Source organism: Manis javanica, chromosome 7 (assembly GCF_040802235.1).
Source record: "Manis javanica isolate MJ-LG chromosome 7, MJ_LKY, whole genome shotgun sequence".
In the NCBI taxonomy this organism is placed as follows: Eukaryota; Metazoa; Chordata; class Mammalia; order Pholidota; family Manidae; genus Manis; species Manis javanica.
This window is the reverse complement of record NC_133162.1, coordinates 28,073,923-28,087,339: the sequence shown is the minus strand read 5'-3', so window position 1 is coordinate 28,087,339 and position 13,417 is coordinate 28,073,923. Positions and strand designations below refer to the sequence as shown.

Below are 13,417 nucleotides of genomic sequence, written 5' to 3'. Positions count from 1 at the left end.
CACGAAGGAATCTATTTCTAATGCAATAATTAGTGTATGTAAAGGAATAGGGCAAGTCTCCCTGCTGATAGAAACTTTTTTATCATTAACACTCAGCTTTCAAGTAGACCCCAGGTTATCAATATTCCAGAAAAGGAAAGAACACGGCAGTGCACAGAGTAGGCCTTTATGCCTATGCCTGGTTGCCACTCATTTCCCACTGCAGAAAACTTAACCACACGGTCAGAACTACCTTAGCTCTGGAGGAAGCGTGCTCGCGGCCCAGGGCCCAGACCCTCTCTGAAACTGGTGAGACGAAGATAAGTCCAGGAAAAGAGCAGGTTGGGAGAAAGGCTTTTCCTCTTTGCAGTCACTGGCGGCTCACGCTCCCCAGCCTGGCACAGACACTACTTCCCCACCTCTACTGGAGACAGTCTTACTCACTATGGTGTGGGCTGAGAAAGAGAAGGGACTGAGGAAGAGCCAGGCGGGGAGATGGGGCAACACGATGGCTCTGGCTCAGAACTGAGTCCCTTTCCTCAGCAGTGGCCATAAGTGACCCCTTGTCCAAGACCGGCCCAGGGTGTCCACTTCCAATCCAGAAATGTATCATGTGGGTGTGTAAGCCTCCTATGAAAGAGGATTTTAAAAGATCTGAATAGGGAGGTTAAGAGTCTTGGAGAAATACAGAAACCCATTCCCAGAAGAGGAGTCTGGGGCAAGTGTGTAAAGTCTTCCTTTGAACATCTCCAGCACGATGGCTACTGCCCAGGAATTCCCTGCAAAAATGCTGTATCTCTACACCTCTCTGTATTTATATACATATCTCTATCTTTCTGTATATCTACATCAATATAGATACTGATCTAGACAGATAGGCAGGCAGGTAGACATGCAGAATTCTTTTAAAACTTGTATCCCCATGTCCTCTAATTATATAACTTCTTGAGGAAAAAGGAGCTAATATCCAATTTTAATCACTAGTTTTGATATTTTGCATACATCTTTAGAAATATCACATACAAGATACCCAATACCACTGACATCTACACACGATTTTCATAATTGTTGTTTCCTTATATTTTGGAGCAAGTGAAGTTTCAAATGCTTAATTTCATGGGGAGGTTTCAATGCCTAACATGATTGTCCACTCAACATGTCTTTTTGAATGGATACAGATCCCAGAAAATGCCACATCTGTTTTTTTGTATTCATTCCTCAGAATTCGAGAACACCCCAGAGGATTCTCCTGAGCCTAAGGCACGTGTGCTGGTCCCAGGCCGCAGTGAGACACCAGGAGAAGAGTCCCCGGCCTCTGAGTGTTTCTCTTGTGTGTCCTCTCCAGGAGAGCTTCATGCTGCTGAGGATGGTAAGGGAGAAGATCACAGAGGCTGGGCAGGATGAACAGCGGAGCTGCTCAGCACAGTTCCTACTCATTTCACTTTCCCTTCAAAAACAGGAAAGGGCTTCAGGGCAGAGGAACTAAGACTGAAGCCTCTGCAGAGGGACAAACTGGGGGTGTGCTTTCAAGGATAGGACAGTTCCCCATATGAACACTGGGACAGCTGTGAGATAGTGGGCTGTGCTGACAACAGTGTGGGAATTCAATTACAACCTCTTCCCTCAGATCAGCACAAACTCACTCACTCACACACACACACACACACACCCTATATTCCTTCATACTAGATACAGCCCCACTATTCCTTCTTTTCACTGTATCTCTCATATACACACGCCTTCATTCCAGATGCGTCCTTCCCATTCTCTACGAGCATTACACAGATACACACTTCCACCTTCCCTGCTCATGCAATCATTCTCAGACTCCGCTGTCTACAGGCTAACCTGTAAATAATGTACACCCTTTCACACAGGTAACTTGTTTTACCTCCCTCATTAGAGCCAGCCTAAGCACTCAAAAACTCATATGCTCTGAAATGGATGCACTTTCATATACAGTCTTTCTGTTCCACTTACCACTTCACCCACAAAACCTTCAGCTGAAAGCCTTCAGCCCTTCAGGGAGCTGCGCTTCTGGGAAGCTCAAGCACACTTCTTCCAACATGCTCTTTCTTTAACTGGTTCACAATAAGAACACGTACCATCCCTGTTCATGTGTGTTATTGCACCACACACACATGTATGCCGTCATTCACCACCCCCTTACCAATGTCAGAAACTCTCACCAGGTATGTCCCAGAACATACACAGACCTCCACACCCTCAGTGCCACATAATCACAATCAGATAAAATGTACGTCTCATGGCATTCTGTGATTTCACATATGTATATACTACCACTCTGATGACCATCTCAACTCCTACAGACTTCACACAGTTATTCTAGTTATCTCATGTCTGAAATTTCCTTTCCCAGGAGCCCCTCAGTTGCCTCCAGATACTCCTAGTACTGGGCATCGTGAGATGACTCAACCCCAGATCGTGGGGGAATGGGAAGCTTCCTCCCTCGCCACCCAAGACTCCTTTCTACCACACCTTGGAATGGCACACATCGGCCAGTGTGTCCAGGTGAAAAGAGGTGTGGCTGTCTCATGGGACAGGGCTCAAGTTTTGGAGCCCGCCTCAAAGAAGACCAGAGGGGAAGAATTTGCTTTGCCTGAAGGAGCCCCCAAAACATCCAGCCCCTCATGTGCACAGGAACACCTGCCTGACAGCCTGTCTGGTCTAGAGAGCAAAGCCCTGCAGGATGTGGAGGAAGAGGGAAAGGAGGCAGATGTGGAGGAGGAGAAAGAGGCAGATGTGGAGGAGGAGAAGCAAGAGGAGGAGGAGGCGAGGTGGAGCTGGAACTGGAGCTGGAGGTGGATCAAGAGACTATTTAGATGCTAGACCAAAAAACACTGTGGCAGGAAGATATCCTCCTGCGAGTACGCAGGCTTTATCAGGCCCTAGAAGAGTGGAAGTGGAGGAGATTAAAGATGGCAGCATGAGAGGTGAGACAGAGGCTTCCTCCTAAAACCGCATATAATATGAAAATATACTTGATACAACTAATCCTGAAAGAGCAACAGGAAAGAGACTGCACCAGACGGCACACACTTGGAGAAAAGAGCAGCCCTCATGGAACAGGGTAACGTACTAGAGCCGTGGCCTGGCGGGAACTGAGCCCTTCCCCCATCCCAGCTCACCAGCGGGAGGAAGAGAAACAGAGCAGGGAGGGAGTGGAGGCCTGGGACTGCTGAACACCTAGCTCCCTCTGGTAGCACAAACCTACACTGCATGGTGCTTTCATGATACTCTCGTGATTAGGGGATTGGGAAGCTAAGACAGGCAGAATTCCTAGAGGGACTGAGATTTCAGCCACTTGTGGAAAGCAGGGATCAATATCAGGCTGCTCTGGAACAAAAGCAAGGCAGGCAGGGTGAGAGACATCCTAACAAGGAAGCCCTTAGCAAGAGGGCTGCTAAAGGGCCAATGACTGCACAGAGCCTACTGCTGAGGAGAAAGGATGGATAGACAAAATTGCCCAGGTGCACTCTGCCCAGCAGGTTGGGAGCTTTCATGATCTTCAGGTGCTCCAGCTCCCTGGCTGCCTACACAGCTCCAAGGACACTCCTCCGTGATACCGCAGCCTACTGCGCCTTTCTCCCAGCAAGACCAACCTGGCAAACCCTAACCTGGTGTTAGGCCAGCCAAAGGGAAGATCTGTCTACAGCAACTACAAATGCAAAGCATAGAGGCTTATACCTGTGTGCTTGGCCCACTGGCTCAGGTAGTGGAGACAAGCATAGTGACTGGGAAGCAGGAAACACCTCTCTCCTCCTGCCAGGCACCAATACCACTCCTCTGTGACACCCAACATTGCTTCAGGACCGAGCATCTCCACAGAGTAGAGCTTCTGGACACTAGAGGGCACCATATACAAATATGAAATGCCAAAGGAACCTGGTTCAGAGGAAAATTATGAATACAACTCCTGAGAAAGACTTAAAGGACATTGACCTTAGAATCTTACAGAAAGGGAGTTCAAAATAAAAATCATTAACATGCTCATGGAGGTACTGAAAGATATTCAGTAACTCAGGAATGAATTACAGTCAGAGATCCAATCGTCGAAGAGCACAATGGAGGGTATTACAAGCAGATTAGATACGATTGAGGAGACGATTAATGGAATAGAAATTAGAGAACAGGGATACAAAGAAGCTGATGCACAGAGAGAAAAAAGGATCTCTAAGAATGATAGAATATTGAGAGAACCATGTGACCAATCCAAATGGAACAATTTTTGCATTGTAGGGGTACCAGAAGAAGAAGAGAGAGAGAAAGGGAGAGAAAGTGTTTTGAGGAGGTAATTGCTGAAAACTTCCCCAATCTGGGGAAGGCGACAGTCTCTCAGGCCATGGAGGTGCACAGATTTCCCAACACAAGGGACCCAAGGAAGACAACACCAAGACATATAGTAATTAAATGGCAAAGATCAAGTATAAGGACAGACTATTAAAAGCAGCCAGAGAGAGAAATAAGATCACATACAAAGGAAAGCCCATCAGGCTGTCATCAGACTTCTCAGCAGAAACCTTACAGGCCAGAAGGGAGTGGCATGATCTATTTAATGCAATGAAGTAGAAGGGTCTTGAACCAAGATTACTTTATCCGGCAAGATTATCATTTAAATTTGAAGGTGGGATTAAACAATTTTCAGATAAGCAAACCCTGAGAGAATTTACCTCCCACAAACCATCCCTATAGTGTATTTTGGAGGGACTGTTGTAGATGGAAGTGTTCCTAAGGTTTAATAACTTTCACCAGAGGTAATAAAACCACAGTAATGAAGGTAGAACTGCTAATACCTATGCAAATGCAAAATTAAATTAACTATCCCCCAAATCAATCAAGGGATAGATTAAGAGTACAGAATATGATACCAAATTTACAAAGAATGGAGGAGTAAGAAAAAGGAGGATGAAAAAGAAGAACCTTTAGATTGTGTTTGCAATAGCATATTAAGTGAGTAAAGGAAGACTCTTAGAGAGTATGGAAGTTAACCTTGAACCTTTGGTAACCATGAATCTAAACCCTGTAATGGCATTAAGTACATACACATCGCGAATCACCCAAAATGTAAATGGACTGAATGCACCAATCAAAAGACATAGAGTCACTGAACGGATAAAAAAAACAAGACCCATCTATATGCCGAATATAAGAGACTCACTTTAGACCCAAACATGTACACACAATAAAAGTGAAGGGATGGAAAAAGATATTTCATGCAACTAATAGAGAGAAAAAAAAGCAGGAGCTGCAGTACTTGTATCAGAGAAAATAGACTTCATAACAAAGAAAGTTACAAGAGACAAAGAAAGACATTACATAATGATAAAAGGGTCAATCCAACAAGAAGAAATAACCACTATAAGTATCTATGCACTGAACACAGGAGCATCTATATATGTGAAACAAATACTAACAGAATTAAAAGGGGAAATAGAATACAATGCATTCAATCTAGGAGACTTCAACACTCCACTCACTCTGAAGGACAGATCAACCAGGCAGAAAATAAGTAAGGAGACAGAGGCACTAAACAACACATTAGAACAGACGGACCTAACAGACATCTACAGAACTTTACACCCAAAAGCAGCAGAATACACATTCTTCTCAAGGGCACATGGAACATTTTCAAGAACAGATCATATACTAGGCCACTAACAGAGCCTCAGTAAATTCAAAAAGATTGAAATTGTACCAACCAGTTTCTCAGACCACAAAGGTATGAAACTAGAAATAAATTACGCACAGAAAAGGAAAATCCCCACAAACACATGGATGCTTCACAACATGCTCCTAAAAAAACCAATGGATCAATGACCAAATAAAAACAGAGATCAAACAATATATGGAGACAAATGACAACAATAATTCAACACTGCAAAAATCTGTGGAACACAGCCATGGCCTTGCTAAGAGGAAAGTATACTGCAATACAGGCCTACCTCAGGAAAGAACAACAATCCCATATGAGCAGTCTAAACTCACAATTAATGAAACTAGAAAAAGAAGAACAAATAAGGCCCAAAGTCAGTAGAAGGAAGGACATAATAAAGATTACACCAGAAGTAAATGAAATTGAGAAGAGTAAAACAATAAAAAGAACCAATGAAAGCAGGTGCTGGTTCTTCGAGAAAATAAACAAAATAGATAAACCCCTACCCAGACTTATCAAGAAAAAAAGAGAGTCTACTCACATAAACAGAATCAGAAATGAGAAAGGAAAAATTACTAGGGACACCACAGAAATACAAAGAATTATTAGAGAATATGCTAAAAAGCTGCATAACCTAGAAGAAATGGACAACTTTCTAGCAAAATACAATCTTCCAAGGCTGACGCAGAAAGAAACAGAAAATCTGAACAGACCAAATACCAGCAACAAAATTGAACTGGTAATCAAAAACCTATCTAAGAAAAAAACCTCTGCACCAAAAGGCTTCACTGCTGAATTTTATCACACATTCAGTGAAGACCTAATACTCATCCTCCTTAAAGTTTTCCAAAGAGTAGAAGAAAACAGAATACTTCCAACTCATTCTATGAGGCCAGCATCACTCTAATATCAAAACCAGGAAAGACACTACAAAAAAAAAAGAAAATTACAGATCAATATCCCTGATGAACATATATGCAAAAATACTGAACAAATATTAGCAAACCAAATTCAAAAATACATCAAAAAGATCATCCATCATGATCAAGTAGGATTTATTCCAGGGATACAAGGATGGTACAACATTTGAAAATCCACCATCATCATCCACCACATCAACAAAAAGAAGCACAAAAACCACATGATCATCTCCATAGATGTTGAAAAAGCATTTGACACAATTCAACATCCATTCCTGATAAACACTCTCAACAAAACAGGTAAAGAGGGCAAGTACCTCAACATAACAAAGGCCATATATGACAAACCCACAGCCAACATTATACTTAACAGTGAGAAGCTGAAAGCTTTTCCTTTAAGATCAGGAGCAAGACAAGGAAGCCCACCTTCCCTACTTCTGTTCAACATAGTACTGGTGGTCTTGGCCACGGCGATCAGACAACACAAAGAAATAAAAGGCATCCAGATTCAAAAGGAAGAAGTTAAATTGTCCCTGTTTGCAAATGACATGATATTGTACATAAAAAAAACCCCCAACGAATCCACTCCAAAACTACTATCTGAATTCAGCAAAGTTGCAGGATACAAAATGAATACACAGAAATCTGTGGAACTCCTATACACTAACAATGAACTAGTAGAGAGAGAAATCGGGAAAACAGTTCTATTCACAGTTGCATCAGAAAGAATAAAATACCTTGGAATAAACCTAACCAAGGAAGTGAAAGACCTATACTCTGAAAACTACAAGACACTCGTAAGAGAAATTAAAGAAGATACCAATAAATGGAAACACATCCTGTGGTCATGGATAGGAAGAATTAATATTGTCAAAATGACCATCCTGCCTAAAGCAATCTACAGATTCAATGCAATTCCTAACAAAATACCAACAGCATTCTTCAACAAACTAGAGAAAATCGTTCTAAAATTCATATGGAACCACAAAAGACCCAGAATAGCCAAAGCAATCCAGAGAAGGAAGAATAAAGCTGGAGGGATTATGCTCCCCAACTTCAAGCTCTACTACAAAGCCAAAGTAATCAAGACAATTTGGTACTGGCATAAGAACAGACTCAAAGACCAATGGAGAAGGCAAATAGTGAATCTATGGCATCTTACTACACTGATAGACAGTGACCGCATTGGGGTATGGGTGGGGACTCGATAATATGGGTAAAGTAGTAACCACATTGTTTTTTCATGTGGATCCTTCGGAAGAGTGTATATCAATAAAACCTTAATAATAATAAAAAAAACACTGTTGTATATGAGCCAAGGAAAAAAATCCATCTGGAAAAAACGAGTAAGTAGAGGTTTTTCTCCAGATTTCATTGAAACTGTGAGTTTTCTGTCTTGTGACCATTTCTTTGATATTCCCATGTACATGAAAAATGCTTCCTTAACAAATTACAAATGAACTTTCAATTTTTAAAAATGCTCTATTTGCTTCTCTTAGAAAGGAAGACCAATTTTGTAAAAGAACCATGAATAAGAAATGAAATTTGACATGTAACAAAACCAAACACAGTCTTCCTCATATTCTTTTTATTCTGGTTTCTACATTTAAACTTAATGCAATTTTCAAATAATATTACAAAAAGTGCTGAAGTCACAGCAACCCATCTAGACTACCCTAACCACTACCATGAATTCAAAGAATATATACACTACTAATTTTATGAATTCAAGGAAGAAACAGGCTATGAAATTTAGCTTTCTATGAGGCTACAACACAAAAACTTTTCCAAAAAGGTCTTAAAGACCTATGAACTCTATGACTGAGCCTGATTCCTTACTGCGGATGAAATTTAAGGATAAGAAAAAAAAAACTTCCAAATGTTGGCGAGGTTGTGGAGAAAGAAAAAAAAACTTCCACGTAAAGATCAAATAGGATTTCCTTTTTTAATTAATTAAATTAAAGCAACTACTGAGAGTTACAGAAGGAAAGTATTCTAAAGAGTAATGATTCTTCTGTTCTCAAACTCTTCACACAGTGCACATAGCCTTATTATATATAATGCATCCTTCCATGATAAAATAAAATCAGCAATTGTATAGTAGTTCTAAGCCTCTGGATAATTTAGGACTATGATTATAAACTATAAAGAAGAAATTATGTGGAAAAATCTAGGTAAAGGAATGTAATTTAGTGAGGGCCTCGGCTAAGAGCAAGTGTAAGAGGCAAAAGGATGAATCGTGATTCCCGTCTCAGTGTTGTCCTCAGAACAAAGGTCTCTGGAGACTTTATTTCTATCGGGATTTTATAGGGAAAAAAACAGTATACGAAAAGGCCTAAATAATGTGTAACCCAAATTGACACAAATGTTAATCAGAAGTCAAATATAGGATATTGTTACTGAATGCCTTGATAAGAAGGGGGTTGGAGCTTTGAGAATTATGCATCAAATGGATTCTATGAATTCTGCAGTATCATGAAAATAAAACACATGAAAACACCTCACAAAAAACGTACCTCACACCAAAGAAAAACCATGTCCTACACCTTCCACTCAGACTCACTGTGGTAATTTTGTCCTATAAAACACTTAATCATCTCTTCAAAAGGAAAACATGGTGAGAAGTTTGAAAATCTAACTCAATTAAAATATTATTGGAGAATTATCTTGCTTTCTTATCTATCTCAAAACTTTGAATACCAAAATGTAAGTCAAATATATATGCAAAATGACCCTACAATTAAGATAATTGTTGGTACCAAATGCTGTTTTTAAGTTCTGCAATAAAAGAGTCTCCCAGACATTTAATGGTATGTCACTTGGTAAATGAAAGTTTCCAGAAAGTAACAGCAGTGAGAAGACTAAAAATTATGCTAGTGAAGAGTCTGGCTGAAAGGAACAAAAACATGGATCATTTTGATCCAACACTGTGGGGGCCCGGCCTACGGCCGAGGCTGAGTCCCACTTTAGCTGGACAACGCCCTAAAGATGGCGCCTGCTTCCTAGACACCACCCTTCCTGGCCCTACAGCTCAGCGCATAAGGAAGTCTCCATGATTGGCTTGTCCCCATTTCCGTGCTCGTGCTCATAGCATGCTTTTCACATGCTTCCAATAAGACTGAACCTGGCGCGTGATCAGTCAGCTGATTGGTTGGGATGTGCTATATAAGCTGCTGCCCTGGAGGAAGTGGGTGTGGTTGTGGTGGTTGTTTTTTGCTTTTGCCTTTCTAGATGGATGCTCGGACGCCCATAATAAAGATTCCTAACGAACCAGGCCTTCGGTGATCGTTCTCCTGCCGTTGCCCTAGATGGCGGGACGCGATAGCTGGTGCCGAAACTCAGGACGAAAACCTGGCATCCGAAGATGGAGTGGAACTTCTCACCCTGCGGTGATCCAAGTGGGCACCCTTTGGAAGAGTTACACGAGTGACTGACATTTTGGAGAGTGGTGAGTATGGTCAGGGACAAAGTGAAAGCAACATCAGGTCGTGCGAATGCAAGCAATTGTGGTGTGTGTGTTTAGCCTTTGTGTTCCTTGTCTTGTTCTGTCTTAGTCTGTATATGTTTCTGCGTTTCCTCACGAAAGAATAAGAGCGCTGTGGAAAGTTCGCAGGTAAAGCGACGTAGACTAAAGTTCGCGGGAAGCGACGAAAACCAGTTAGGGAGGACTCTCAGGCTGTAAGGAGATTCAATTCAGGGGTACAAGCGCGGGCGCACGTAACCTCAACTTAGAATAGAGTCAATCTCCTTTCCTCCGCACTATGGGTTATGCGGGCGGAGGAACCACTCCGGGCACTCCTAAGGGCTAATGGAGAGGGGGAGGAAGTCCTGGAAGATGTCCGGGAGGAAAGATCCTCCGCTAGGACCTCAGAGAGGGGGTCCGAGCGAGGAGGATCTACAGATGAGGAAGGGGAGCTATCGGGGGAGGAATTAGAAAAGCATATAAGGAGACTCAGAATAGCCCAGAGGAAGGAACGCCCTATCCCCTGCAGTTATCCCTCCCTAACGCAGCTAAGGCAACAGAAAGAGGAAGAGGAGTCGGAGGACACCCCCCTCTCAACAACCCTGAACCGTCCTTGAAAATGGTGCTGTCAGCACACCCTCTTCCTCCGGCTTCATTTGCAGAACCGTCCCCATATCACATAGAGCCCTGTCATCGTACGTGTGATTGCAATCAAGGACTAGAAACAGGGGGGTGGAGGGAGTGGCTGAGAGAACAAGGAAGTGCCATTTTCCCTGTATTTGAAGACCCTAATACACAACAGAGGTATCATCAAGCACTAGATTTCAAGGTCATTAAAAGTCTGAAGGAAGCATCCACAACGTATGGCCCCGAGGCAGCTTCTGAAATATTTATTAAGAAGGAACAAGAAATTAATCAGGATTAAAACACATCTTAAAGCATAAAACCTATAAATAGCATATTTTTCCTCTAATACTACTGAAACTAAAATTACGAAGTACATTTTCAAAAAAAATTAGGTTGAACATGTTGTTTTCATAAGTACTTCCACAAGACACTGAGAATTTCAAACTAATCACCAATTCAAGGAATAAAGTGATATAAAATCTTTGTAACCGATCTAGTATTAGTACATTTGTTAAACTATAGCAACATCTTAAAGTAACTTCCAATAACATAAAACACATAAACAACCCCAAAGGGCTTTCATTCCAAAATGGCAGAAAGGAGAGTTTAGGAAAAAAATCAGAAGAATTCATCACATGTTTTAAAGTAAATAAGGTCCAAACCATATAATGACATAATGACACAGCATGTTTTGTCTCACTCACATCCTTTCCACATATAAAACAAAGTGCTGCATGAGTAAGATATTTAATTATTCCTCTAGGTCCCACACTTCACTTTTGTAAATACTGAATAAAAACAACTTTCACATTTTATTAGTCCCGGGACCATTAGTTTAAGTGACTTACTTTTTTGACTCCAGTCTGCTCACACTCCCGACAAGTTTTCAGATAAAAAACCGGATTCTCTTCACTTCTTTTCTCATCTTCACAACCTGTGAGGAATAAAGCCAAAATTAGGAAGGCTCTTAATTCAAGAGGAAACATACTTTGTTTTGAGTCTTATTATAGATTACCAATAGAACCAAATTTTTGTTTATCTATATTCAGCTTGATGAAATCAAACCTCTTCCATAAACAGCCAAGGAATAAATCAACATTCTAAGAACACGTCTGAGGATTTAAGAGAAATAAGTTGTGATTTTTAAAAAGGTGATAGCATTCCCTGTGGTTAGTATATTGATATCACCCATACCTGTTCCTGAATCATAATAAACGATGAGTTCCCTGAGGTCAGAGACCATCATGTTCATCTTTGTGTCCTTGTGGTTTAAAACAGAACTTCACCCATAATGAGGACATTTAATTTCCTGAAGGAGTGTTTGTAACAACACTAGCAAATTATGTCAAAGAATTGTATTGTATTTATTTATAGAGCACCTCCGCATTTACTTTTGGTAATATAGTATTTCAAGCGTAACTTTAAAAGAAACACCAAAGACACAAGGACATACACACACCAGATACATGCTTTCAATCATACCATTAGAGAACAATGTTGAACTCTAGAACAAAAAAACAGAACTATGGCCAAAGAGATGGAGATATTATAATGATAAAGAACGCTGTATTACGACAGTGCTTACTACGAGAAGGGATGCTATCACTTTGAGTTTATGTTCGTCTGTCATTGTTAGGAGCCATACATCTTACAATTCTTCCTGAAATGTCCTTCTCCTTCTCCACTTGAGGAAGTACATAAACTTCAGTTCAGATATAATCTCTCCTGTGAAACCTTCAATGATTTCTTCAGCTACACATAACCTGTTCTTCCTTGAGGTTCCCACCATACTTTGAAGGTAGGATCTCACTGTACTGTCACTAACTGTACATATGGCTGCCTTCTTCTATAGTCTGAGCTCCTCTCAGAGGACAGGGCCTTGCAGTATTTATTTACACAGTGTTTTCTGTGCCTTGCAAGAGAGCCTGGCACACACAAACCCTCAAATTCTTCTCACCAAAATAGTATTATCAACCTCATCCTGTTTCTTCAAGGCTCTTGAATTAAGCCTTAACAGCTTCTCTTATCTCCTATTAGTATCATTCATCCCTTATCCACTGAACATATTGGCAATCAATTTACAATTTCTCTCCATCCTAATTTTTGCCATCATTCTGGGTGCGGTAGATGTCCACTTGAATAACCCATCTGATATTACATCCTCACTTCTTGACTTCCTCTTTTCTAATGACCTAATCTTTTCCATCTCAGCCACCCACAACTCCATGGTCACACTGTAGCCCTTGTCATCACTAATAACCACTCCATTTCTGAAATCTTAAATTCAAATACTTCACAATGAGAGCACAACTTCCATCAGCTTGCTTATTCAACTTCATCCACCACAACGGTCTGTGACTTCACTGAAACCACCAGTTCACTGACCCCTTTCACCTTCTCTCAAATGGTTAGGCCTTTTAATTTTCCTTTTATCAAGTCTGGGTACATGATCAACACTTGCCAATACCTTAAACTCCCTCTGGTTAATCCTGGATGAAAGCAACATTCTGAGTCTTTTTTCACAACACTCCAGTAGGCAGGAAATACTTGAGATTCTACGACAAATCCCCCAGGGCTAACGTTGACTGGCCTCTACACTTCCTAGCAACTCTACTGGACTTCCTTGGTCAATACACTCTAGAACGACTATTTTAAACCTTTGCGTGCTTTCCTAAAACATCTGACCTTCTTCCTCTTGTTTTTCAATTTCATGGAGAAAATAAATATCAGATGGGAAGCATCATTTTTTATTAC

The 13,417-nt window shown here is 41.1% G+C and overlaps 1 protein-coding gene across 1 annotated transcript in view; it reads right to left on the bottom strand.

Annotated features, from left to right (window-relative positions):
• The window catches only part of LOC140850368 (uncharacterized), a 119,920-nt gene that overhangs the window by 13,884 nt on the left and 92,619 nt on the right, over positions 1-13,417 (bottom strand). The window contains exon 7 of the mRNA XM_073240562.1: positions 11,512-11,597. Within this exon, the coding sequence (XP_073096663.1) occupies positions 11,512-11,597 (86 nt within the window). The remainder of the gene's footprint in view (positions 1-11,511; positions 11,598-13,417) is intronic.